General features: G+C 47.2%; 2 protein-coding genes across 14 annotated transcripts in view; both read right to left on the reverse strand.

Moving 5' to 3' along the window:
* Window positions 1–3,487: 3,487 nt before the first annotated feature.
* Window positions 3,488–8,005, reverse strand: COX18 (cytochrome c oxidase assembly factor COX18). 6 transcript variants are annotated; one of them, XM_074542119.1, is made up of 6 exons: window positions 7,562–8,005; window positions 6,374–6,474; window positions 5,997–6,160; window positions 5,039–5,151; window positions 4,606–4,716; window positions 3,488–3,924 (listed from the first exon to the last, which is right to left on the reverse strand). In XM_074542119.1, the coding sequence occupies exons 1-6, from the start codon at window positions 7,988–7,990 to the stop codon at window positions 3,742–3,744; spliced, it is 1,101 nt and encodes a 366-aa protein (XP_074398220.1). In that variant the 5' UTR covers window positions 7,991–8,005; the 3' UTR covers window positions 3,488–3,741. The 6 variants fall into 6 exon arrangements, with proteins under 6 accessions (XP_074398220.1, XP_074398223.1, XP_074398225.1 ...); XM_074542122.1 differs by having other exon boundaries at window positions 5,997–6,206; window positions 6,374–6,478; window positions 7,734–7,860; XM_074542124.1 differs by having other exon boundaries at window positions 6,374–6,478; window positions 7,734–7,748.
* Window positions 8,006–9,540: 1,535 nt separating this feature from the next.
* ANKRD17 (ankyrin repeat domain 17) overlaps window positions 9,541–26,711 on the reverse strand; it is a 67,421-nt gene continuing 50,250 nt past the window's right edge. For 3 of the 8 annotated variants that reach the window (XM_074542108.1, XM_074542113.1, XM_074542112.1), the window contains 19 exons: window positions 24,464–24,612; window positions 23,265–23,376; window positions 22,976–23,121; window positions 21,860–22,002; window positions 21,212–21,425; window positions 20,716–20,891; window positions 20,307–20,469; window positions 19,478–19,573; window positions 19,169–19,285; window positions 18,479–18,689; window positions 17,838–18,285; window positions 17,597–17,752; window positions 17,246–17,395; window positions 15,124–16,778; window positions 13,992–14,189; window positions 13,169–13,417; window positions 11,272–11,447; window positions 11,018–11,182; window positions 9,541–10,137 (listed from right to left, as the gene is read on the reverse strand). In XM_074542108.1, coding sequence (XP_074398209.1) covers window positions 10,078–10,137; window positions 11,018–11,182; window positions 11,272–11,447; window positions 13,169–13,417; window positions 13,992–14,189; window positions 15,124–16,778; window positions 17,246–17,395; window positions 17,597–17,752; window positions 17,838–18,285; window positions 18,479–18,689; window positions 19,169–19,285; window positions 19,478–19,573; window positions 20,307–20,469; window positions 20,716–20,891; window positions 21,212–21,425; window positions 21,860–22,002; window positions 22,976–23,121; window positions 23,265–23,376; window positions 24,464–24,612 — 4,784 coding nt within the window. In that variant the 3' untranslated portion in view covers window positions 9,541–10,077. The remainder of the gene's footprint in view (window positions 10,138–11,017; window positions 11,183–11,271; window positions 11,448–13,168; window positions 13,418–13,991; window positions 14,190–15,123; window positions 16,779–17,245; window positions 17,396–17,596; window positions 17,753–17,837; window positions 18,286–18,478; window positions 18,690–19,168; window positions 19,286–19,477; window positions 19,574–20,306; window positions 20,470–20,715; window positions 20,892–21,211; window positions 21,426–21,859; window positions 22,003–22,975; window positions 23,122–23,264; window positions 23,377–24,463; window positions 24,613–26,711) is intronic. The other 5 variants (XM_074542109.1, XM_074542115.1, XM_074542110.1 and 2 more) reach the window with 3 other exon arrangements.

The following is a 26,711-nucleotide window of genomic DNA, read 5'->3' on the forward strand; positions in this document are numbered from 1 at the left end:
GAAATCCGTATTTTAAATGCTATCCTGTCAGATAAGGTTCACAGTTCACCGTTTTCCTACACACATTCCCAAGTGAAAAGCACACACAAGGACAAATGGGAATCCAACACAGCCCTAAAGCCAAGCAGATGATGTGTCCTGCTCAAATTTAAGCATTTCTAAACTTACCGTGCCCCTGCCTGAAGATTCCTGGCCCATTTCACACATTTGAGCCTTGCACTCCTAAAGCCAAAGCAGCAAATACCAAAACCACCTTTCTACTGCCCAAGTGTGAGCACAGGAGTGTGACTGCCCTGCAGGAAGGAAGGCAGAGTACTTGGCACAGGGAAATGCCCTCCCCACCTCTCTCCAGGCCTGAAAAGGCCAGGCAATATTAAGCCTCAGAGCACACAGCACAATCCCCCTTATTTTCATGAGGGATTTGAGTATGGGAGCTGGAAGATTTCCTCCAGAAGCCCAGTCCCTACAAATAAGGCAGTAGTGGTCTCTTCCACTTTCAAACAAAAGCAGGGGATTATATTAAGTAAAATAGGCTAAAAAAAGTTACTTACTATTACTCCAACTGCAAAGTTAATCAAGGCAATCAAATTATGAATAGGTACCTGGACAAATGAATCCACAGACTTCAACTCCTTAAATAAAGGAACATAGGGATGTGTGCACTCACCTTAATGATGAACCTAATTTACACAGGCTTCTTCAAACACCCCTACCCAAACCCAAAGCCCATAACACTACAGTTTTGTGCAGCAAAAAGGGATCAAAATCATCGAGGTGCCATTGATGTGAAGCACTAATCCCTCATTCGGAATTTTTCTGTGATCCCTGAAACTCAGAAAATAGAACAGAACACCTCACTCAGGAAAGCAGCAGCTGCTGTTGCTTTTTAGCACTATGCTGAGCTTCAAAGGAATGGAGAATACCTTATTTACCATTAGAAAGCAGTTAGAGTAATTAAATATAGGTAGGTTATTAACACCAAGTGAAAAAGGGGTCCTGCTGGCAGCTGGCCACACAAACTTTGGAGGGCTTTGCAAAGACAACGAGATTGCTCCAGACATCTGCCTGCTTCCCTTGGGCATCCTCAGCCACAAAGAGGGAGCAGCCAGGAGTTCTTCCCATCATTTTCCACTCAGCAGTGTTGAGCACTGGGTTACTGCAAAGGGGCACAGCAGTGAGGTGGAAAAGCAGTGTACACTGTGAAGGACAGCCTGATTAAGCTCTGAAACAGCAGCAAGATGAAAGAGAGGAGGAAAAAAGTTGTAGTGCAATGCTTGCCTGCCTGTCCTGGATGTCAGAACCCAGCAGCCCTGCAGCTGATGTGAACAGGAGCACCCCCGTGTGTACAGCAATGCACTCAACAGTACTTTAAAGATTTTCACTTTCCAGAAACCATGGAACCGTGCCAAAAATGACACTCAGTCCAGGAAAAAAAAATTCTTGCACTTCAAGGAATCCATCCTAGTACTGAGCTTTGGATGAGGAGTTTGGATTCCCCACTAAAACAACCCCAAGGAACCAACAGGTGGAAGGCAAGGTGTCAAATTCTGTGGCAGAGAGCAGCAGCCCCTCCAGCAGCCTGGAAAAGGCGTTGGATCATGCTGGTATCTCATTCCTCAGTGGGACAGCAGCCAGCTCATCTCACCTGCAGTCTTTCAGGTGAATCATCAGAGGGGAGCTAGGAAGGAAGCTGCCCCCCTTTCTAAAACCACAATTGTTTTATCACTACTGGGTTTTGCTCATTTGCCTACAATCTCTTTGTTTTCAGCAAAGCCAGGACAGGAAGCAAACAGGAGAGGTGGAGACACAGTTAAAACAGCTATAAACCACATTACTTAAATAATAAAGGGTCATTCACAAAGAATATTGTACAGGCTTTTTAAAGACACTTCAGCTGGGTTTGTGAGAGAACACAGCCACAGGTTTTTCTGACTTCTTCTCCAGAAACCTCCCTTAGCCCTTCCACAGACAAGGAGCACTCATTTGACCTGACACACACCATCATATGTATCATTGCTCCATCTTTGTCTCATCCACATGGACTGACAACAAAAAAACCGCATTACCATAAAAAGGCAAACAGCAAATCTCCGATCCTATTTCCTAGGAAGAGCATCTAACACCCAGACAAGGACTTTAGGCCAGACAATGTATTGGAACAGAGTCACTACTATGGCAGGGAACAGAGGCAAGCTTTTGTGTAAACAATGTCTTTTTGCAGGGCACAAGCACAAAGATAACAAGCATCAAGTTCTCCAAGTTCACACTGCATCTTCAGGACTGAGGATAAACAATCTCACCCAGCCAGGATGTTTCAGCACTTCTGAAGAGAACCCATGCAGGGAACTTGGACTTGCCTGACTGCAGTTTCTCAAGCTTAGGCTCCCTCCTAAGTCCATGCAGTGTTCCAACAACCCTCTTCCAGACTGAAATAATGCTGTGATAAATCCACCACCAAATACACTCACTGGAGAAACCTTATTCTCTTTTATCTCGCAATGGTAGGTCTTGGGTGTAATTTTATAAAGTTAAAATGGTGTAAAACAAACATAAATGGAGAACTGCAAACCTAACAAGGCCAGCATTTGAACATTTCCTGCATTGAACATATGGGGCCCTGACAGAGCTGTGAGTAATTTTTTTCAGTGACCAGTTTCACAGCCCTCTTTATGCTTCCCAAAAAATATAATTTTATTTTTTACTGCACACAAGACATGGCTGTTGCCAGCCTGCCATTCCCAGGCTGGGAATGGGAGCCCCTCTCAGGTGAGACTGCTGAGGAAGGAGAGCTGACTTTCCTTAGCACTGCACGGAGCACCAGCTCCCCCTACCACCAAATTCCCAGACAAAAACTCACTCCCCTTTCCAGGCTTTTCCCAACGCCTTCAGATGAGGCAAAATGACAATATTCACTCAGAGAAACCTCAAAGACCCTTTAAAAGCCTAGAACATTACCTTACCTGTAGTGCAGGCCTGGAAAGGGCTTTATCACATAACCTCTCATCTCCTTACCTGTGGGTTTTGAATTGTTAGACACCATTAGGTGAGATGCTTTTGGCTGCTTTGCCTTCCATTTCACACCTGTTTTGGGGAGTGTTTTTTGGTATAAAACATCCTGGCAGCATTCAGACACAACTATCACTGATGTTCTGAGACTCCTAACAGCGGAAGACCTCAGTGAAACATCCTTACAGGTAAAGTGCAGTGTTGTGAGTCCAATGACATCTGCGCTTTTTCTTCTAAACTGCTGGTTTTAGTCAGCCCTATCTGTAAAGTTCCACTAGATCATCACAGCAACTCAAATAAATGTTTACAAGTGTGCATTAAAAATTTCTGCTTCTGAATTTTTGTCAGTTTACATCCCAGTAGTAGCTTGGAATCTTTAAAAAAGTTAAGGTAAATAATTAATTCATGATCATTTTAACAAAAAAAAAAAAAAAACCAAACTTTTTGACCTTTAGGACTTAAGAATAGAAGAGAGGCACTGTATAGAAGTCACAGCTTTATTTATCACCCACCTGGCCAATTTCTTAGGATAATTCAGGAGACCAACCTGGATTTCTGGACTACTGCAGCAGCAAAAGGACCCCCTTGAAACAAAGCTTCCCAGTAAAGACACATTTTTGCTGACCAACCCTTCCTCGTGGCCAGCCAGCGTTTTATTTGGAAAATAAATATACAGCATTGGGTCCATGTGAGGAGAAGAGCAGGATCCGCCGCTGATTTCGCTCCGCCTGGAGCTCAGAGGCGCTGCTTGCCCAAGCTGTACCGGGCGGCCAGGGCAGCCAGCAGGTCCCTGTAGGGCGTGTCCGAGTGGGACGGGCTCCGGGGGATGCGGCACAGGCGGCGGAAGGCGGGCGAGCGCAGCACGAGGTTGTGGCACAGCCCCACCACGCTCGAGGCCAGCCAGTACAGCGCCATGGACTGCAACGACACAAGCACAGGCAGCTCCCTGGGGGCAAGGCAAGCACCGGCTCGGGCAGCTCCTCCTGAACCGCAGCTGTGCGTTATTCCCGGGGACTGAGGAAAATAACGCACCTAAACCGCTCCTCCCGCTCTCATCTGCAATAATGGCTCCATGTGAAATGTAACTGTCTGCCTCTGAACTCCTCTGGGGAAAAGTGCCATCTACACTGAGGCCTGACAGCTCTTAATTCATATTAAGCTTGCTTCAACTTCTGTATTTAAAACTATAATTGAGCCAAACAACCAGACACTTTATTTTGACTAAGAACACTCTGCAGTACAAAGCCTGGTAAAAATGAGAAGTGTTTGAAGAAAGGAAGATGTGGAAAATTTCCTAATTTAAGAACTACACTGGTTTCCAGTGAACAAACATTCATCTGTGTGTCTTTACACAAAGCTTTCCTCTCCTTTTTCAGGCTACATGGAGGACATTAACCCCCTTCAAGTTTGCAAAGTCTTCCTGCTTGAACAAAAACATCCCAAAGGCAACAAGATTGAAGCATACACGTAGCCAGAACATGTGACTTTTCTTAAGCACACAGCAGCAGAGACAAGGAACACGTGAGGCCTTCGGGCTGTCCTCGAAGCACCAGAACAGCCCAGGCACAGGTGACATCCCAGAGGTCACTGGGTACTTACAGAGGGCACTGTGGCAGCAAGGGGGATCATCACCACCGACACTGCACGGAAGAAGTTGGTGCCAAGCCTCTGGATCCGTGAAACTGGCGTTTTTGCTTGGGAGGCAAAGATCTGAAAGGGCAGAAACTCACAGTTACAAACAAACTCTTTTCGAAACGGCTGCACTGAAGATTAACACCCAGAAATCTCATGAGAGCAGCATTCCAAAGAAACTGCAGTCAAGACTAAATATTACTGAAGTTCAAGTAGATCTGAGACACGTCCCATCCGACCTGGAGGCCTCCGAACAGAAACACCCAACACATTAAAATACACGGAGCAAACAGATTGTGTTTCACTTCTGCCCAGGGCATTTGAAGCAGTGACAATGTGCAGCCACCTTCACGTGCCAGCCCTCTGCAGCCACTGCTGCTGGTTTGTCCCACCAACATACCTCCACCACCAGCAAATTCACCAGCCCCAGGGACACGGGCAAAATCCACGTGGAATCAGGCGCCGTGAGGTCTGTGAACCACAGGGCTCCTCCTGAGGAAAACTGTTCTTGCACTACAGGGAAAAAATGGAAGAAAATACAAAATTCAGTATAATTTGCTGTCTCAAGCGAGCCAGAACTGCACCATATGTTAAACCAGAGATCAGAGTTTCTAGGTATGTTTTATCCACATGGTAAGTACAATTAAAGCCAAAATCTTTGGTTTAACACTCTGCTACCAATATAAGTAGGAAAAGTGAGAGATACAAGCTGAGACCTGGCTTAGCTCATGACAGCCACAGACAGGAAAATCTGCAATAAAAAAATACTTCAATCTCAAATATTTTACAAGTCAGTGAGGAAAACAGGAATGCAGTAACCTACAGTGTTTATTTCCTGATTTTGAGAAAACTATATTCTTCTTAGTAGCTGTATAACTAGCCATCTTTGCTTAAAAAAACAAAGTATAAACTCTTGTCTAAAAAAATCATTTGTTTTTTTTTAAATTTAAAAGACCCTCACACATTCATCTTGTCTACAGTATTTCACATGGAAGAGAATGGAAAGAGAAAAAATACAGATTAACAGTGAGTGTGGTGTGGCACGTGTAATATGATTTGCTAAACAGGACTGTCAGACTACATTAAGTTTAGAACTCATTTCAAATATTACTTATTATTTATATTAATTAAGGTTTATTATATTATTAGGTTTATTATTTATTATATATCAGGTTTAAAGCCTGAGTGGCTGACTGATTTTTATATCAGCTTGGGACACTGTGCCCTTTAATGAACAAGGTGCCAGTGAAGGCAGCAAGTGGGTAAGAGGTGAGAGTGAGAGAAGATTTGTGTCCAGGTGCAGCACCTATTTGTGGGACAGGACCCTCTTTCTGACCTCCACGGGTGCCCGTGCCCACCTTCAGAGCCCAGCGCGCCGACGCTGCAGTTGCGCAGCGCCAGGGACACGCACACCCACATGGGCACCTGCACCCACAGCAGCAGCGTGGCCTTCAGCGGGTGGCAGTTGTCCCGCACGTACAGCCCCGCCACGATCCTCCGCATGTTCCGCGCAAAGTGGGACCTTGGGGACAGGAGAGCACAGGTCAGAGCTTTGACACGGACAACGGCTGAAAGGCAACAGAATAAATAAATAAACAAACCGCAGGCGGGGAAAGAAAATCTAAGCTGTGGGCCGTGGCAGAACCTTGCTGCCAAAGCGCTGTTTGTGGCACCTTCCTTCCTGCACGCCCCGCTCCAGAACGGATGCAGCAGGTGTGGGCAATCCCCCTCGTACCTGGCCACCTTCTCAGACCAGCCCAGCTGCTTTCCACGCACTGACACTTCATAGCGAAGGCGCTGGGCAAGCTCCTTAATCTCAGGCTGCAGGTTTTCCAGCTAGCTAAAGAAAAGGAGAACTGGTTGGGCACAGTGGCAGGCAACACTCCCTCCCTCCCTCCCTCCCCTCTGTTGTTAGCTATCCCTGGTAACTCAACACCTGAACAAGTATTACACTTATTAATTATCACTGTAAAATTTAATATCTGTACAGGAATTAGTACGTATTAATAATATACAGTAATTAATACACATTGCCACTGTAAAATTCAATACCTCAATGGGTATTACACATAATTATTACTCTTCTATGGTTTAATACCAGCACAGACATCAAACGTACTGATTACCACTCTAAGTTAACACCCTTAGGGGTAGGAAACCCCTGTGAGAGACAAGGCATCTTGTTAACGTCTCACTCAACATCAGTGAACACCTTTCATCTTTAAACAAAATAACCACGCAAAGGTAACAGTGACAAGTAATTGCAGTAACAATCAAAAATACTCTCTTACTACTACATGAAATGAATACAGAATTTTAATCTTTTTAGACTTTGTACTTTTTAAAGAAGAAAGTGATTTCTATTACAGTTGAAACCAGGGCAATTTTTAGCAAGCATCTTTTTGCCTGCATTCAGGACTTGTAATCAGCTACTCCACTTAAGAAGACTCAGCTGTAATGGCACTTCAATGTGAAAAAAACCCAAACAAATGGACAATTATAAAAACTAATAATAATATACAAATTCAAATATATAATAGCAAATACATATATGCTTAAGAAAAATCTTAAATTAACAAACCAAAACTACTACAATATAATAGAATGTATTATTTAGAAATATATTGTTACACATGATAAAATATGCAAAGTGTATATATATATAAGTAAAATGAAGAGTAATAAATTAAAGGCCATGAGGACACAACTCGGCAGTGAACAAAGTCACCACCCACAGCATAAGAGACAGTATTACAGGAGTGTGCAACACACGCTCACTTCTACAACCAAAAAAAGCACAAAACGTAAAAATTCCTTTAAAAAAACCCCCCAAACCCGCTGCAATAAAGGAATTGCGATGCTCATTCCGCGGCCCCCTCAGCCCCTCCACCGTCCTCCCCTCAGAGCCCCTCAGCGCTCGCACCTTAGCCAGCAGCCGCCCCTGCTGCGCGGCCAGCGGCAGGGTCACGGCGGTGCGCAGCAAGGCGGCCCCGCCGGCGATGGCGGCCCAGCAGGGCAGCCCGGTGGCCTCCTGCAGCGCCGCCAGCCCGCCCTCGGCCCAGTGCACGGGCGGGGACCCCGCCGCCCACTCGTACCAGCCCTCGGTGCCGCCGTGCCCGCCCGGCCCCGGCCCCGCTCCCGCCGCCGCCAGAGCCGCCACGGCCGGCGGGGCCCGCGCGCCCGCCCGCACGAGCCGCCACATGCCGCCTGGCTCCGCCCCCTCCGCCGCGGCGCATGCGCCGCCCCGCCCCGCCCCGTGGCGGCTGAGGGCGCGGGGAGGGCGGCGCCTCACGGCGTGCCCTGCGCTGGGCCGGAGCCCGGCTGCCCCGGGCCGGGACACCTCCCGGCACATCACCGAGTGCGTGCTGACTTGGAACGGAACCACGGCGTGGTTCCTGCACCGGGCATCCCCAGGGATCACACCGTAGCACTGGCAGTGTTGTCCAAACCGGCTTCGAGCCCTGCCGGGGTTGGGCCACTGTCTCACCCCTCTTCCGGTAAATACTTCCTCCCAATAGCTAGCCTAAATTTCCCCTTTTTCCACTGTACCCATTACTTGTGGGCGTATCACTGCAGTTCCTGACAGGAGTCCCTCTTGGGCCACTTCAGGTACTGCAATGCTGCGATGAGGAGTTGACAGAGCCTTCCCTTCTGCAGGCTGAACACTCCCAACCCTCTCAGCCTGAGGATTATATTCTACAGTAATTAATCATAACCGAACACTTCATCATTCCACATGAGGAATGTTCTCCTTCCCAGCCAGGTTCTGACCTGTCTCCTTACCCCTTTCTGCGGCAAGGAGAGGTCAAAACATCCCTTAGACCATGCACTGCACTGTGTTCTCTTCCTGCTCTAACCCAGGTTCTGCTCGCTTTCCCCAAATAAACAGCACCTGCCCGCTCCCAAAAGAGCGCATTGCTTGGTTTACTGGACAAACAGAAAGCATTACACTGTGGGGGAAAAAACCCAAAACTATCTGGGAATAAAAATGGTCCAATTCCATCCACCCACCCACGATCTCCCGTGCCCAGCCCGCTGCCACAGTGGTGGCATCAGGCCTGTTACTGCTCCAGGCATGGATGTAACTCTCAGGTCAACAAAACACTCTGGAATTCATGGTGCTAATAAATACTGAGCACTATTTCCCAGTAGGATTAATAATTAGTAACCCTAAACAGCACTAAAGCCTGCAGCAAATGACTGCAGCAGCACAGAGGAAGGGCACTCACCCACACTGACAAGGTGTGAGATGGAGTTTTAAACCTTTTTCTGAGCAGTTCCTCACTCTGGGATCGATTTTGCTAGCACCAGATCTTCACAGGATGTATTTAAGGAGATCAGACTGCTGGAAAAAGGAACTTGCTTTTATTCAGAGCAGCACCTAAGGACAGGTATACAGCCTTGGGTATGCCAAAGGTTTGGAGACACCTCAAATACCACCACAATCGTTAAAAGGCAGTAGTTTCTGTGGCCAGCTGAGGCGTTTGCTTGGTTTTCTAAGGGGAACCATAACAAAACCAAACAAAACTTCCTAAATCTGAGCAGTAGATCTCCTTCACGTGCTCTCTGAGGGAGCTGCACAGGGATCCTGACAGCACCTGTGTCACTGCTCCCCAGCCCGGCTCACAAACCCACCCTCCTACATCTCCTGCCACCTCTGCCCACGGGTGACAGCTCCTAACAATCTACATGGGAATTCCCACTTGGGCTCTTCCAAATAAACCTACATGGGCCTGATTCTGGAAGGAATCAGGAGCCTTCAGCAAGGAAGCTCTCCTGAAACGTCAAATAAAGAATGTATGTTTTCTCAAAAAAATCCAACACACGTTTGGAAAAGGCCCTCTGATAATGCCTGGGGTGTTTCTCTTTTTATCACTTATTTAAATTACACAAGTAGAAAAGTTATGCTTATTAATAGTTTAATGTATGAAGGAAACATCCAGATTTCTGAATATGAAGGTACATATCTCACATTAATTTAAGTCTACATAAAGTAGAGCCTCTATAACTGACATATTGAAATTTACTTTCTGCTTAGCCATTTGTTATGTAAACAATTGTACATTTATTTGCCATTCTAAAACTTCAGGATCAAGTTTACATAATTTTGCTAAATTTCTGTGTTTGCTCAGAAGCAGTTTACAGTACTAAAACCAACCAGCCAAAGAACAGCTTCAACAGAAAGTTATGTCAAAAAAAAAAAAAAAAAGAGGAGGAAAGGAAAGAAGAAAGTCTAACTAAGTTGAAACATATGATGGTGGGGAATGGGCGGTCACAATGTTCACAGAAAAAGGTCAGTTAGTAAGTTCTTCTGCAAAAAGCCTACACACTTCAGTCAAGCACATCAGTAGAATGATCTGGGAGCACATAAACTGTTTCTGCCAATTGTGGTTTCCTCTGCAAAAACCAGGAATCTCAAGGCCAGCACGTTGATCCCACTCAGCCCAGTTGGTTCATATGCACACTGTTCATGTGAGGTGTCCAGGTTCCAGTCCACACCTGCAAGAGAAACCCAGGTTAGCAGTGTGCTCTGAGCTGCTCCAGGAGGGCACAGCTCACAGGGGCTGCAGGGTCACCTTCTCCTGGCCAGGGCCATCACCTGGGCTCTGGGGGTGCAGCAAATGATTGCTCAGCCCAGCCCCCAAATCCCTCCACACCCAGAGCAAGGCATGGGCACTCTTCTTGACTGTAAGTTCAGACGAACAACAAACTGATTCCTCCCACCTTACCTTCCCCTAACACTGTCAGCTCTGGGGAATCCCAGGTCTAACCCAGTAAAGCTTTCTTTGGGGGGCAAAGTTTCCTCATGAAACCAGGAATCACCTTGCAGGGACGAGAAGCCACCTCAGAGCAATACCTGAACTGTGGCCAAAGCCCCTCTCCTTCACACCTATGGCCTAGCAGAGCTGGGAGTGCTCCCCACAGCTTGGATCATTCCCAAGCGAATTCAGCCCAGAAACAACTTTATTTAGTGACACTAACAGGGATCACTGTCCAATTAAACACAATCACAGGATAGAATCTATCTCCATTACGGTATTAGTTCCTGAGTAAGAACAAGAGGTTCAGGGGAATTAATCCCTGTACCTAAATTATATTCAGTAGGCAAGCCAGGCAAGATCAGAGCAGCAAAGAGCTACTTACTCCCTTCCTCGGGGGGCTCCTAACACAGTCACAACATCCTCAACTACAGAGCCCAGCAGCAGCCGTGCTGCTGCATCCCCTTCTCAGGAAGGAAAAGCTCAACTAACAGCACATAAACTGGCTTTTCCTATGAAATTCTGCCCCAAGATTTGTCTTCCCAAATGCCTAACTGCACAGACAGGAATTATGCTACATTTTGAGTGAAATGCACAGTGCAAAAAAGCGGAGCAATTACCGTCTGAGGCCCATTGTTTTCTGTGGAATTTGAAACCATCTTTATCAGCGAGTTCCAAGATGGGTCAGCAGCATGAGGCCCGTTGAAGATGGGGCCTCCAGTACCATCTGTGATGGGGGCTACAGGAGGAATTATGGCGTTCCCATACACAGAAAAAGGCATTCCCTGGGGGAAGGAAAGGAACAGTCACAGGATGCTTTAATGACTGCCACTGCACGGCCAGCAGGACACAAAGGAGGCAAGGAGGTGCTCACCCCGACTTTTGGGAAGTCCATGTATCCTGCGGGGACGGGCTGATGGAATGTACCGGAAGGCGCTACGATGCCCGCGCTGTCTCTCTCCATGGCTTGGTGCGAGAAGACGCCTGGGTCGGACATGGGCCTGTGGATCATGTGGCTGCCCATGCCGCTGTGGCACCAGTCCACTTTGTCTGCCAGCACACAGAGACACACACGGGTCAGCCACGGCACCCGCCCGCGGAGCGCAGCCCCCACCCGCTCCACAGCAGGACCCACGGACGGACAGACGGACGGACAGACGGACGGACGGACGGACGGCACCGCCAGTGCCACCTGCAGGGCCAGGAGCCCTGAGCTGCTGCCGGGAGTGCGGGACAGTTACCTGCAACCAGAGCGCTGCCCCTGCAACTTTCCTCCATCTCAACAGCAAAGCTGGCATTTGGGCTAACTCTCCCTCCTCCAAAAACCTCAATTCCTCGTGCCTTTGGTGCTGTGGAGAGGGTATGTACACTATGAAGACTATTTGCTCTACTTCACTACCATCCTTCCATTAATTACTTCATATTCTAAGGGACACAGAAGTATCTGTGCAAACCAAAACCAGCAAAGGACCAGCTGCAGATATGTGCTCATGTCCTAATTCTGTGAATTCATCAGAGGCAGCTTGGTATTGGTGCTACAGTTCCAACTCCAGACATTCAAAAAATCCAATTTTCAAAACAAAACATAAAAAAAAAATTATTTGGAGAAGGGGTACAGAAACATTTCTGAGGCACTCCAATACTCAAGTAGAGAAAAGCCAATCCCAAAGTGAACTGAAAATCAAAATGTTGAAGTCATTGACTGAAGCAGAAAGAAAGCAGCATCCCAAAAACCAAGACAGGTACAAGAGACAACTTTCACAGCTACACAAGGCAAATAATTAGCAAATTTCTAAAGCTTTATCTGGGAAAAGACCATCAGTGAAGTAAAAAAGAGTTTGTATTTGGGGAAAAATGCCAGCACAGTCAGTCAATTAAAACCTTCAGCTGTCTGGACTCAGTCAAGGAGCAGAACAATTGCTCTGAACGGTGGAGCAGCTCCAGCCCCTGCAGGTTTTCCAGAGCAGACTGGATAAAGCCTTGAGCAATACAGGCAATACAGGCAAACCCCATTTTGTGCAGGAGGCTGACAGGACATCCAGAGGTCCAATCCAACACAGCCTCAATATTCATACCCCCCATGCCAAGCAAAAAAGCCCTAAAGAAATTAAAAATATAACTTCCCACAAAAAAACACGCAATTAATATGGAAGAAGTTAATCAGTCTCCCAGCAATTGCATCCAAGACTCCTGACAGGTTTAGTAAGAAAAGCTGTAAGACCACTGACTGAAATTGTTAATAAAATCCAAAATACTAGATTCTATCTGACTCCAGGAGAGCCAAGAGCCTTGTGCTAGTAGAAGGTGGACGGCTGAAAAGAAGAAAGGAAACCCAAATGTGGATTTTTATCACTTTATAAAAGCACCATTCTCAGCACAAAAAGTTCTACCTTAGCTACAAATTAAATATTAACTCCTACCATACAAACAACCTCTTTATCAACAAGAAACTCCAGACAGTTATCTTGTGACACCTCCATTTCCCCTCTTCCTCAATTCCATGTTCCTCACTGTGTTCATGCCTGCAAGGCCTGTTTTTATTTTTCCTGCTCCTACTTGGGAGTACCAAATCTTCATAGCCAGGACATTTCAGAACCCCCCAGGGCTTCAGAAACCTTGTTAAAACAATTAAGTGGACAGGAAGGCTAAGAGAAGCCCTTGTTCTTTGGAAAGAACATTTCTGTGTTTTCAGGCACCCACTCTGGCATGCTCCTGTGCTGAAGACAAACACAATGTGTGACCAACTCAAGTGCTCCTGTAACCCCACATACCTTGACTGCCACCTATACCTTCGAAGGACCAGATCCCACTGTGGCCCACCGGAGCAGCCAAGTTGCTCCCAATTACAGAAGGAGTCGACGTTCCAGTTTGTCTAATGCGTGCAGACCGTTCAGTCCCAATGGGAACAGGAACTTTTCTGTCCTGAGAAACGTTACTGGGCTTTTCTGATCCCAAGGACACTGCTGAAGGGGTGGGAGAGGGTGCTCGTACTCCAGAGGACACGGACTGAGCAGGAGATTCTGCAGGGAGAGCAACAGGAGCACTCAGTGATGGCAGCCAGACCCTGAATCCTGCCCTCCGTGTCCAACAACTGCAAGGGCAGCTGGTCAATGCCACATTCACCCACCTCAGGATCATTTTATTTCCAGAGCACAGAGATATTCACCACGATTCAGCCCCTTATATAAAATGCTTATCATGCCCTGGTAGCTCAGCCACTGGAGGACACACACCACAAAACCTTAACTAAGCATCACTGCCTATCAGCAACAGAGGATTTGAGGATTATATTCTGAATCAGAGCTGAAATAAGCCCACATAAACCTGTCTTTGTTGGGTTTGTTTCTTCTTCTTCTTCTTTTTGATTTGTTCCCTGGGGTTTGTCATTGTTTTGCCAATATGTTCCCTAAATAAGCCCGCACCCCACAGCTTATTTGTTTTCTGTCCAAAAAGCTCCATACTGCAGGGGCCAAAGGTAGAGGAGGAACCAGAACCTGCCCTAAGGATTTTATCCTGGAGCTCCTTATGCAGCTCTGCCAGACAATTTTATTTACACAGCAGCTTCTCAGCAGCTCCCTGCTGCCCAGAACTCACCATTTGATGCTGATGAACATGGAGGCAATAAACTAAGAGGGGAGAAATGCTGTCTGTTGAAATTAGCGGCTGCAGGCGCGCCGCCCAGCGGTGTCCCGGGCGCGTACATCTGCCCGCCCGACAGGTTCGAGGCAAAGCTCCCCAGGTGTGTAGAAGAAGGGGTTACAGAAGCATAGGGAGAATCCATACTGACAATACCTACGAGAGAAAACGGGCACAAGTGACTCCCACAACTCCAACGCTCCAGCAAGAGCTCCCTGGCAGCATGGAAATAGAAAGGAGAACTTTTATCCCACCCGTCTTTAGGGGCACGTGTTACAATTTTCCAAAACCAACTGGAGCATTAAGCTCCACACTTCGCAAGTCTGTTCAGTGTGTGGCAGTTGTGCTGCACACCTAAATCGAGAATGATATCCCAAATAAAAGAATTATTGCTCCCTTCATGTCCTCTTCAATGAAGAAAGGGAAAAATAAAACCTTAGGGATGATCTCAGACTTATGCACTTCTATATCTTAGGGGCATACAGGGCCCTAGTCAAAATGCTGACTAGCACATCAAGGTAAAAAAATTAAAGCACCATCATACTCACAAAATAGGAAATAAAGTGTTACTGTATGTCTCAATCTATTAGCACCTCAGTGCTCCTACAAAAGCAGGCAGAGATGGTCCAAAGCATCTCTGTACTTTCTGGAAGCTCCGTAACAGGTTCTGTGACAACCTCTTGTCTTCCGTTTTGGGCAGAAAGCAAAATGTCTTACTAAAAAAATGCAGGCAGTCAAGGAAATTACATTTTTTGGATCAAATGTAGTAATTAAGAGAAGACACTGCCTGTAAGTTACAAGACCACCCTAGAACTTGGAAGATGCTGCACATTTTTCTGCAGCCTCAGGACAAGGTATCACAAACTGGAACAGTCGCTATCTAGTAGGGAAGGGGAGTGGGAATAAGAGTGTTTTATCTCAGCTATTGGGAGAGGAACAGAGTGGAATGGCAAAATCCCTCTTATATCAAGCCCATCAACTGCCAATCAGTTACTAGATTTGACAGGGCACTTAAAATGAACTCCACTTGGCTTAAACAACACAAGAATGAACTGTATTCCTATGGAATGGACACAAGGCAGAGGCTTACCTGAGGGACTTGGAGCTGGCCTCTGTAACGGCGGCCGAAAACCCGGGGCTTTGGAAGTGTCGGACTGATGCAACGGATCTGAATTTGGCAAAAACGAGGACTTAGCTGAGAGCATGGACTCCGGTGCTGTCTGAGAGGAAACGACGGAGCCGCCCCAGAAGGCATGAGCAGACGTGGGGCTGTTCTCGAACAACGTACTAAAGGGCCCGAAAGGCAGGGTAGCACTGAAGTTGTTCCCCATGGGCTTGTTCGCCGCGTGGGCCGAATTCTGAGAAGCACTTTGTGTACTTAAGGTAGAAGGAAGCTGCACTGAAGAAGGAACGCTGTGGGGCCTTTTGATGTGGTTAACGTTGAGGACTGCGACGGGGGAGTTCTGCACGGGAGCTGGATTCTTGGGGACGCTGCCGGCGCCGTGGCCAGGCGGTCTGATGGCTGGGGTTTCCATCTTGGCTGCGGGCTGAGCCGAGCCCATGGCGGGCTGGGACACGGGGTAGGGCATGGGAGCGCCGCTCGCGCCCACCGCCGGGGCGGATGAGCTCGTCGCCGCTAAACTCGGAGGCACGGCCATGCGGGGATCTGGCGCGGGAACCTGAGGTTGCTGGAGAGGGGGCCTGGCCTCCGGCAGAGGCGCTCCCGGGGGCTGCTGATGAGCAGGATGCACGGAGGAGCCGCCGGCCCCGGGATTGGGCTGCCTGCTGCCGGCCGAGCCGCCCGCATCCGCGGCGGGCGGGCTCCCCGCGTCCGGCTCGGACGGAGGCGCGCCTTTGTTGGGAGAGGCGGCCGCGGCGCGGTCGGGAGGACTGCTCCTGGAGACGCCCGCCGGCTGCGCGGGAGGAGAGGGAGACGAGGGGGACGATGCGGGGTAGTGTTCTTTGGCAGTAGGAGTCGGATACGTGGTGTTGGTGGGCGCCGTGCTCGTGTTGCTCGCCGTGGTCGTCACGGTGGTGGTGGTGGCGTTGGACGTCTTCACCACGGTGACGAACAGCTGCCTCCTCACCGAGGGGGAGCTCGGGTTGCCGCTCGCCGAAGATCCAGGCACAGTAGAAGCCACCGAAGTCGTTGTGGCCGTGGGGCTCGTCGTCAAAGAGCCGGCCGCGCTGGGCTGGGCGCCGCCGCCGCCGCTCTGGCCGCTGTGGCGAGGCACCATGTGAGGTTTGGGCGAGTTGGTGGCGCGGGCGGGGCTCAGCGGCCGCACGGGGAACGGGCCCCACGTGGACTGGGCCGGCGGGAAGGTGCCCCCGAAGTGCGTCATGGGCAGCCGCGGGGGACGGATCTGCTGGAAGGTCTGCGCGGCCAGGAGCGCGTGCGCAAACTGCGGAGGGGGATACGCCAGCGGCAGCGAGACCTGGAAACCGGGCCGCACGTTGTTCACGGGGTTCTTGATGCCCTTGTGAGCGGACGCTGAGGAGATGGCAGGCACGGAGAGCGCGGAGGCCGTCTGAGATGCCGACGAAGCAGCTACGGTGGTCACTTTGATGCCCACGAGAGAACTGTTAGCAGCTGTGGTGGCGGCAGGTGTCGAGGACCCTATCTTGGAGTTTACAGTTGAGCTTTTCAAACGGTTCTTTGGAATAAGTTCATCGATTTCCTTGTCTGGATCCTTGATGAGAGCATTGATCAACTGCGTGGCCTGTCTGGTTGATTCTGTGCCACCCCTACAGAAAGGAAGGACAGGGAAAAGTGCATCCCAAGTATTTACACACATTATACACACAGCCCTCCCACACAGGATCCAGCCTGTCTTCTATCACCCTAACACAAACAGGAAAGTAACTCTCTATTCAGCCTAGCACAGTCCTGCTGCAGACAAGAAATTAAGTTTAAAACACCCCAAATCCCAAAAAACTCAAATGGATAAAATATTTGCTTCCCTAAATATTCTTTCATATTTCATCATGTATTAACAAGCCCCAACACAGAATCCCAACATTTATTTTCTCACAAGCCGTCTTATGTACCTGCTGCTGCTTGTACTGTTTCCCCACCCCTTTCCTCTCCCCTGCTTTCAAGGGACGTTACAAGGAACAACCAGATCAAGCCCTTAATTTTGCTATGCAGACCAACTTTCTAAAAGGAGAAAATACCCACCAGACAGAGCCAATGCAGGATCCTGCTCACCCACCTTATGGTGATGATTCGGTCTCCAGTTTTATCCTTCTGTTTGTCAATGTCTATGTGTGCTCCCGTGCACTCACGGATCGCGTTGATGTTACACCCTCCTCTGCCAATAACTCTGGAAATCACAGTTGATGGGACAGAAACCTTCTTGGATCTACACAAAAACAGAAGCAATATTAAGTAGGAAACACTTGCATAGCAGAAAGCTGTGGGCAAGGTGGTCAAAAGAACGCTGTATTTTCTAATTCAACTTAGGCAGCAGCAGCTCAAACCCACTGAGAAGGCCATTCAGTAACTCCAAGGAAGGCCACACAAAGGACAGCACCAAGGGGATTAGGGGAATTACTCTGCTTACCTTCTCACAACTTCCTTCCAGCCTTCTTCCCTTTTCTGACCACGTTTAGGACTAGCAATGGTTAGCTTTCCGTTCGGAGAAGAAAGGGGAGAAGGAGCGGATTTTGTGCAAGTAGACAAGGAATTGCTTGTCACTTCATTAATAACTTCAGACAACCTGCAAAAGGAATGAAATGCTGTCATTATGTGGGGGAGAAAAACAGGATGACTCGCACTTTGCATCTGGGGTGACAGGAACTCACTTGATGGATGACTTGCCAGGCACTGCTTTCCTCTCATCCTTCGGACAAGTGACGAGCACCGACGGCTGCTTTTTGTTGCCCTGGGTGTTGGTGACAGCTGTGGAGGAATGATTGTCGCTCTTGTGGCTGCTGTTGCTATTGCTGCTTTCATCGCTGCAGCTGGAGATCCTCATATTGTCACTGTCACCGCTCTCACTAGTGCTGCTGCTCTTGGACTCCCCATTCACCTTCTCAGGCTGGCTATAGGATATGGGAAGCTGATCATCGAATATGATCTGCACGTTATCAGGGGTCACTTTGTTTTTCCTGTTTTTCCTCTTGGAGCTCGTGGTGGTGATGGTGTTATTCCTCTTCCCATGAGAGCCTGCTAACGTGGTCCAGGTTGCAGATATACCTATGGTAGTGGTGGTGGTAGCACTGGGAGGCTCCATTGGGACCTCGGGATCATCTGATACAAGAGGAAAGAAAAAGCAGGAGTAACTTCACTGGTTTGGGGAAACCTGAGTGTTTTGCTTTCCAAATCACACCTGTCCTGTCAAAAAACTTTAGGACTAACTTTTTTGCAAAGCTCCAAGAAACACACAAAACCCTTGACTATGAGACATCCATAAATCTATTACAGATGTCATACCAGCTCATACCGAATTTCATTCTTTCCTTGGAATAATTGCAGTAATCACCTTCAGCTTTTAACTTCTCCTTCTCCTGAGCAGCTTGGAGTTCGAAATTCTCTTTATTTTTTGCTTCTATTTCTTCTAGTTTTCGCCTTTGTTCCTCTTTTTTCTTCCTCCTTTTCTCTTTTCTCTTCTCTCTTTTGGCAGCCAGAGCCAGTCTCCTGCTTTCTTCCCTTAACTACAAGTTAAGCACATGGAACAGCATTACAAGATGTCCAATGCATTTCAAGAAATCCAAATGCTTTTTATTTCCTTTGATTTTTCTGTTTTACTTCTATTACAGTACCATGGCTTTTAGTAAATTAGTTAAATTTTTCAATATTTAGGACACCAAATTTGGTTTAGACCTAAAATCCATATGAGTGTGACTAGAAAATGCCACATTCATTTTTTCTTTGACAAATCACATTCAGAAATCCTTCTTTTGGTACAGAGGAAATAGTTATATTGGCATTTCCTGATCCAATTACTCTGAACACAAGCAAAGTCCAAAGATGACCTGAACAGCAAGATGCTCAGCTCTGGACACTCCAATTATGGTCATTACACACACTCCTGTATCCCAATAACTACTTTTACCAACCTTATCATCATGAAGGCACATGAAATAGGAATTTTAAGAGAGAAATATTCCCAGCTGCAACTCTTTGCACTTGCCTTCTCCAAGTCCAGTTCCTCTAGAAGAATGCTTGCGTTTTTGTTGGCCTCTGCAGCCTGTCTATCTTTGGCTTGAACAATTGACTCCATGCACAGGTGGCACTTCTTCAGCATCTCCTGAAATGACAAAGTGCATTGAGAACAAAGTGCCAGTGTTCTCATTTCCTGCTGCTTTTCCCCAGAAATTCCAATGGGACTCGTGTTGCGGCTGAAAGCTGGTGGCCAATGAGCCCAAGAGAGGTCAGCTCACTGTCTGAGGCTGAGACACAGTACTGCTCCTTGTCAGGTGCTGCCTTGCCCCCAGCTTACCTTATCAGTGATGGTTGCAATGTATCTCATGCACTCCGAGTCTGAGGGGAACTGGTTCACCTCCTTCACCAGGTAACGCACCACCTTCACATGGCCCTGCAAAACACAGTGCAAGCACAGCCCTTTCCATCAGACCAGCTGCCTCTGCCTTACTGACAAACACTTCAGCCCAGCACTCCTTGCAAAAGATTGATTTCCAGCCCCTCACCACATGAAACTCTCAATGCTTTTTCTGACATCTTTCTCACCTTCTTAACTAGTGAGGCACGTTTCTGCCACCAGAGAAGGCAAGTAATTACCTCTCATCAGGCTGCCCTTACTCCAGAAGTACTTGAAAAACTTTTGCCTTTTTAGGGCAGTTTTCAGCTGCCCATCTCTAACAGCTTAACACCTACAGGCTTCTACAGTCATCTGCAATGTTTCCAGTACTGCATCACCTCAACTACACTCCCTTACTAACAGAAGCCATTTGTAGACTCAAATCAGGCTGAACTGCACTTCTTTTGACCAAAGTCCTCACCCTCTCTAACTTAAGGAACCAATCCTATTTCCCCCCACTTCTATCCCACAGAAACCCTGCAAATTTCACCCCTCACACACCAGAACCAGACTCACTTCAGTGCCTATAGAGCAAATTGCAATTAGAATTGAACACAGGCATTACACAGGGGACACATGTACCTGTTTCTGAAGATTCAATGCCAAATATTCAAATTAACTGAGATATTATTAAATATGTAGCTTCTGTCAGTATGCTCTATTTCTAACAGCTATGTAGGGATGAACAGGACAATCCCAGCTAAGAGAAAAGCTGAACTCCACCACCTACCTTTCGGAAGGCTGCCATGAGAGGAGTTATTTTCCTGTTATCAGCTGCATCCACGTCAGCTCCAGCCTGGACCAGCAGCTGGACCACATCAAGATGCCCCCCATTTGCTGCCAGCCACAGGGGAGTATTGCCCTTCTTGTTCCGCACATCGATGTGAGCTCCCCTACAAACCAAACACGTGCCATCAAAACCCAGCATTTAGGCAACAGGAAGCACTCTGACCCCAAGAACAACTTCATTTGGGTCCTTGGGATAAATTAAATTATGTGACAGCAGTCAACAGACACACAGAACCTTTCCCATTTCTTGACCCCCTGCTGGCTATTTGGAAATAAGATTGTACATGGGGACAATGGAGCGTAAACACAGCCAGGTTTCCCTTCCAGCTGCTCTCATGCCAACAGCATACCTGCTAATGAGGAGCTCACAGAACTTGTAGTGCCCCTTGTCTGCTGCAATGGTTAGAGCTGTGTCTCTGGACGAAGGGACGGGGGGAGCGTTGACATCGGCGCCTTTGTCCAGCAGGACCCTGCCCACCTCCGCGTATCCCCCAGAGGCCGCTTCCATCAGCGGGGTCAGGCCGGTCTGCGACAAGCACACAGGAGCCGTTAGTGGGGCAGAGTGGCTTACCTGGGTTACTGTTCTTATGCTTGTAAGCAACCACAAGAGGAATCAACATTTATTTGAAGAAACACATTTTTTGATGAGCTTTGCAACCACCAAAATCTTACTCCTTAAATGCAGCCATTTTTTTTTTCTATATGATATCTGGTTTAGTTAACTGGACTGGAGAACTGAACTAGAGAAATTGACTTGCACAAAGGCAAGAAAATCAGGCACCAATGCAGACACCATGAGTTACAAGCACCTCCCTCTGGAGCCCCCTCCGGCTGTTTGCTCTTTACCTTGGCTCTGTGCTCCACGTTAGCTTTTCTATCAAGCAGCAGGCTGACCACCTCAGTTCTTCCCTGGAAACAGGCCAGAGTCAGAGCTGTATTCCTGTTGGTCTCGATCTGGGCATTTATATCAGAGCCCATGTCCAGTAACAGCTTGACAGCAGCAGTGTGCCCATTCATGGCTGCCAGCATCAAGGGAGAAATGCCCAATTTGCTGCCAGTTCTGAAAGAGAAGAAAGAACCACAACTGTTTCAAAGGTCATTTCAGAAATGCAACTGTAATAAACTAATGGAGGCAGAGAATTCACGCACTGAAAAATCAGCTGCATACCAGCTTCTACTGAACCTACAAAAGGCTCTCCACAGCAAGTATGGTTTTGGACAGGTGTTTCTACTTTAGAGACTGCACTTTTACTTTTTGATGGCTTCAAATTGAAGGGCATCTCTTTTGAGGTGTGCTTATGACTTACAGCCTGTGCTTGGCCCTTTCCTTGTACCCCTGCAGCTCACACCTGAGCTGTTTTCTGCCTCCCAACAGATGCAAAAGCACGGCATAAATGCACACACACAGAGAAAACTACACAGGGAAAACACACACGCTTTCCTCACATAACTCACAAGCAAGCACACGAGATAAGGGCTGGGAAGGGAACTTGCCTGGAATTGATTTCTGCCCCAGCGTTCAGCAGAATCTTGATAATGTTCACATAGCCACCCGAGGCAGCGAGGCTCAGAGGTGTGTAATCAGACACATTCCTGTGCTCCTTGTTTGCCCCCCGAGCTAGCAGCAACTCCACCACCTGCAGGGTTTCAACACACAACATCTGGTTTGCTCCCAAACTTGCAAATCTAGCCAACACAAACGATTTTTAGACCTAAATGTTCTGTTGGAAGATGTCAATGGTAAGAAAGGCGCTTTAATCAGTTGCTTCACTATACCCCTTGCCTTCATGTGCCTACAGTGCCCAAAGCCACTGTAAAACTTCCTTTAAAAAAAAAAAAATCTATCATGGCTGCTCATGAATCTACTAAATTCAACAGCAGAGTAAGAAAAAGCAGATCTCCTCATGATTATTTCAGCCAGATTCAGTTTCAATATGGAATACAAAGTACTCCTGCTTTTTGTCCTCTCCTGCAGAGGACATGGCCAGAAACTGAACTGTCTAGCAACTTAAAATCACCGTGTACAATGAGGTGAAAACCCATAGTGTCACTTCCAGTGCAATATTACATTTGCTTCACTTTCAGGTTTTAAGCATTAAAAAAGTTTAGATCAGACCTGCACAATTCTCAATCAGAATGTTTTCCCATGAAATCACAGAATAAATACACCGTCAAACCCAAAATTTGGGCAGGAGGGCGTTCTGACATCATCTCTGCCACCCAAAGCTCAGCTTTTTCCAATTTCTTTCCCCAAAAACTAGAATGCTTATATATGTAACCCATTTGTGTCTAACTCCTGATTCTCAGCAAGAATACTCATGATAGTGTTCACTTTCATATCTACATTTAATTATGCTGATTAAAGTCCCATAATGGGGCACTAATGACTGCATTCATGAGGACACCTGGCAGCACCAGTCCAGTTATCAAAAGAGAAAAAGCAGTCTAGATTAGACACTTGGCAACGTGTAAATTGGAAAATGTGAAGCCCTTTGCACATTTGTTAAACACACATCCTGTGTGACTCTATCTTTTCTGGAAGATTCTTGTCCTGTACTGACACAGTATGTCATTCACACACTGCATCTCGAGATGTAAGGTTTACTTCACCTCTTGCCTCCCTCCTGAACAAGCCAAAGACAAGGGAGTGTCCTTGGTTCTCTCAGACTGGGCTTCAATATCAGCTCCATTATCCAGTAAGATTTCCACAACCCCCACATGGCCGGCTGTAGCAGCCAAAATGAGCGGAGTAAACCCTGAAACAGCAAACAGGACACGAGTTACAGCACCGCAAGAGCAAGCCTGAAGGTTTCACATCAAGTGTAGGGTTACTGGGGATTTATTTAGTGGGACACAGACAAAGCAGACAGGGTTCACAGTGCCACGGTGAGACACCCACCTTTCTTGTCCCTGTGCTCAATGTTAGCTCCTCTCTCCAGCAGGGTTTGTACCAGCTCTTCATGGCCACCAGCACAAGCCAGCGTCAAGGCTGTGTCATGGTTACTCTCAGTCTAAACCAAACAGACATACACACAAGATAAATACTTGCTTTTTCAAGTACAGCCCCTGCTATAGCCAAAACATAACCCTACCCATGCCAAAGGAAAAGCTTCCATAAGCTAAGAGCGGGTTTATGGGTGCCCCCCTGACAGCTCTGTGCAAGTTCATGACAGGATTCCACCTCTCAAGGCAGCTCTGCTGGGAGGTTCCAGAAGAAATCCTGACCAGAACTGAGATTCTTCAAGAACTGAGCTCTCATCTGTGCTCTGCTAACCAGATTAACTTCTTTGCCACTGCTTGACTGTGACCTTCACATGGTATAATGAAGGTAAGCATTCTGTCTTTAATGCTTGGCACTCCAGCCAAAGGCTTTATCAGGACACAATCCAAGCCAAGTGTCACAAGCAACTAAGCAGCAAGGGCTGAGTTTCCAGAAGTTTCTCTCCTTTTCTCCCCAATGATCTCATGCCTTTGCTCTGCTCCCTGCTGCCCAATCTCAGGCATGTTATGTATAGCCCAGAGCTGTGCATATGCCAGTCAGTATGTGTATGCTTATTGCTGATGGCCAGCTAGCTCCAAGTCAAAATAAAGCTGCCTTTTTAACAGTTATTTTCATACAGAAAAGTATTTTCCTTAGTGGAAATGAGAGCTTGAATTATTTCCTCTTGCTCAAAAAACAAAAAAATCACAGCAATTATTACTTTCAAGACTTTCACACATCCGTGATCTCTGGCAAACAACTTGGAAGCACAACCAAAAACTCTGTGTGCAATGCTTTAAGGATTATTTTTGTCTTAGGATACCAGGCCAGAAAACATTTAACTTCTGTCAGTAGGCAACTCTGCTGTTTCGCATAATGCCACTAACAACACAGGAATAAGAAATGCAAGTGTTTAGTCATTCAGAGACCTTTTTTTGTTCGGTGTGAGCACAGAGGAAAGTGGGTTGTGACTCTCGGGGGCGTTGCTCTGCCCATCCAAAAGCAGCAAACCCAGTCTCCAGAGCTCAATCCACTGTAGAGCAGAGCTGCTTGCCACCAGTGAATTACTGAGGATGCAGAAAAAGCAGCTTGGTGCATCTGAGGGAGTGCAGGCTCACCTGGGCATCGATGTCTATAGCAGGGTAGATGGGCAGCATGGCTGAAGGAGAAATGATGGGACTCGGAGTCGGCGTCTGAGGTTGGGACACTGAGGTTGCAATGCTGTGGGTGGGAGTGTTTGACATTGCAGATGCTCTTCCACTCACTGCTGTTGGACAGAAGAACCACACTAAGTCAAAGCAAAACACTTCCCGATGTAATGTGACAATAAAGGGACAGTGGGATGAATTCCCACCGACAGATGGAACTCCTCAAAAACTGTTGTTTTCCACAAATATATGTATTCCACACATTGAGCCCAACCTTTGATCCTTTAACTCTCAGAATTTGAACTATGAGAAAGGTTTACTCCATTCAATCAACAAAAGAGCTAAGTATCAGACTGACATGTATTCTAAAAGCCCACCAAAAGGTTTTTGTTTTTTTTTTTTAAACCCAAAGATCTTTCCTACAACAAATCAGCCATAATTTGGACCTGGAGCTCCATACCTTTGGAAGCAGGGCTGCAGACCAAGTCCAACCAACGGGTACCTATGCAGTTTTTCTTAAAAGTTTTAATGTTTTCATGTAGAAGTCTGTTCAGCCTTGACCCCCACCCGTCCATAAACATAACAAAAACGCCACAGGGCAGGATGCTCACACAGCAGAACCTGCTGAAAGCAGAGAAGGGGAAGCTTTGGAAGAGCAGGCTGCAGAGTTTGCAGGTGTTAGGAAGCACAGGTAACACCAGTGACAGGGACAGGACACAGACAGCCCCGAGTGCCGCCCTGCCCAGGGCAAACCCCAGCTCCCTTCTCCCTGCTCCCCTCACCACAGCTCCTGCTCCTTCCCTGCCACCTCTCCAGCTGCTTCTCAGCTGCAACAGCCAAGGACAAGGTGAAGCAGCACCACACACTTCCCTCCAGCTGACAAAAGCACTTTAAACTGCAAAATGGGACAGTTTCCAACCGATGCCACAAACCGGTACCCTAACAGGCCCAGCTGTGTGCTCCCACCTCTGCAAGGCAGCTCTATTTTACACCCACAACTAATTTAATTTCTGGACTTCCTACACAAAATTTCCTACCAAAGTCAGAATTCAGAATTCCAACCCCCTTGATCTAGATCTTTGAGTGCCTTTGGAAAAGTTATCATCTCACAAATCACACTAGGTATGGATTAAAATTAACATACTGAAGATGTGCCAAAATATTTTGACATAAGGTCAAAACCTGCATGTGTTTTAAACAGCTTCTAAGAATTCCTGCTCAAATCCCAAAAAGGAGACTGGGAAGCATCTTCACTATTACAGGAGACATTAGTAAATTCTCAGGCAAAAAAAAAAAAAAATCAAGTCAGTTAAGAAGGTCTCAGTTGAGATCAAGTCTACTTTTTACATTTGTAGTGAGGGAAGAAAAGGCAACCAAAACCCCAAATTACTGCCCCCCACCCCCAGAATACAGAACAAACCAACCCAAAAAAGAAAGACATGCTCCAGCAATAATTCACAAATTTAGTTCAGATACCTACAGCACAGTTCACTGGACACAATATCCACTTTTATGGGTAATCTCTTTGATTATATTTATTTCAACATCACCTGCGTGGAGTTCAAATTTCTAATGACCACGCTAAGGGTGATGAACAGAATTTTTATGGCACCCAAACTAAAATATTCAAAGTTTTCAATAACCGAAAAGGTTTTCAGAGCAGTCTGCAGCTCTGAGAGGAGTAACCAACTTGATTCTACATGCTAAACACACTGACACAAATGTTTATCTCTGCACTCTGCTCCTTGCCCTACTCTAATGGCCTAGTGGCAAAGTGAACTCCAGTCTGCACCTCACCGTGGAAACCTCCTTATTTCATGCCTGGGATAACCAAGTCTTCCAAGTTAGGTCACTACTGGAATGTTTAGGATACACAAGACTTGGTACAGGAGCACCTTCATCAAGCTTCTTGGTCAGAAGACATCACCAAGCACCATTTGACTACTGCAGTTCCAGTCTTGGACATTTGCTGGGCTAGCAGACAATCACTTTTGTGCTTACTGATGTTTGGAACAGACCTGCTCTTCATCTTGATTTTCTTCTGTGCACACCTCAGCTCTCTCTTGGCTTGGATGAAAAGAGGGCACCCTGAGAGCAGCTACCTCCTGCCCCGTGCCCACTGGCCTCACCACAGTGACACGGCCCTGTAACCCCAATTCCCCTCATGTGGCCATCTCATGTCCCACAGGGCTGGCCTGCTGTCAGCACAGCATTGGTC

Source organism: Zonotrichia albicollis, chromosome 5 (genome assembly GCF_047830755.1).
Source record: "Zonotrichia albicollis isolate bZonAlb1 chromosome 5, bZonAlb1.hap1, whole genome shotgun sequence".
Lineage (NCBI taxonomy): Eukaryota > Metazoa > Chordata > Aves > Passeriformes > Passerellidae > Zonotrichia > Zonotrichia albicollis.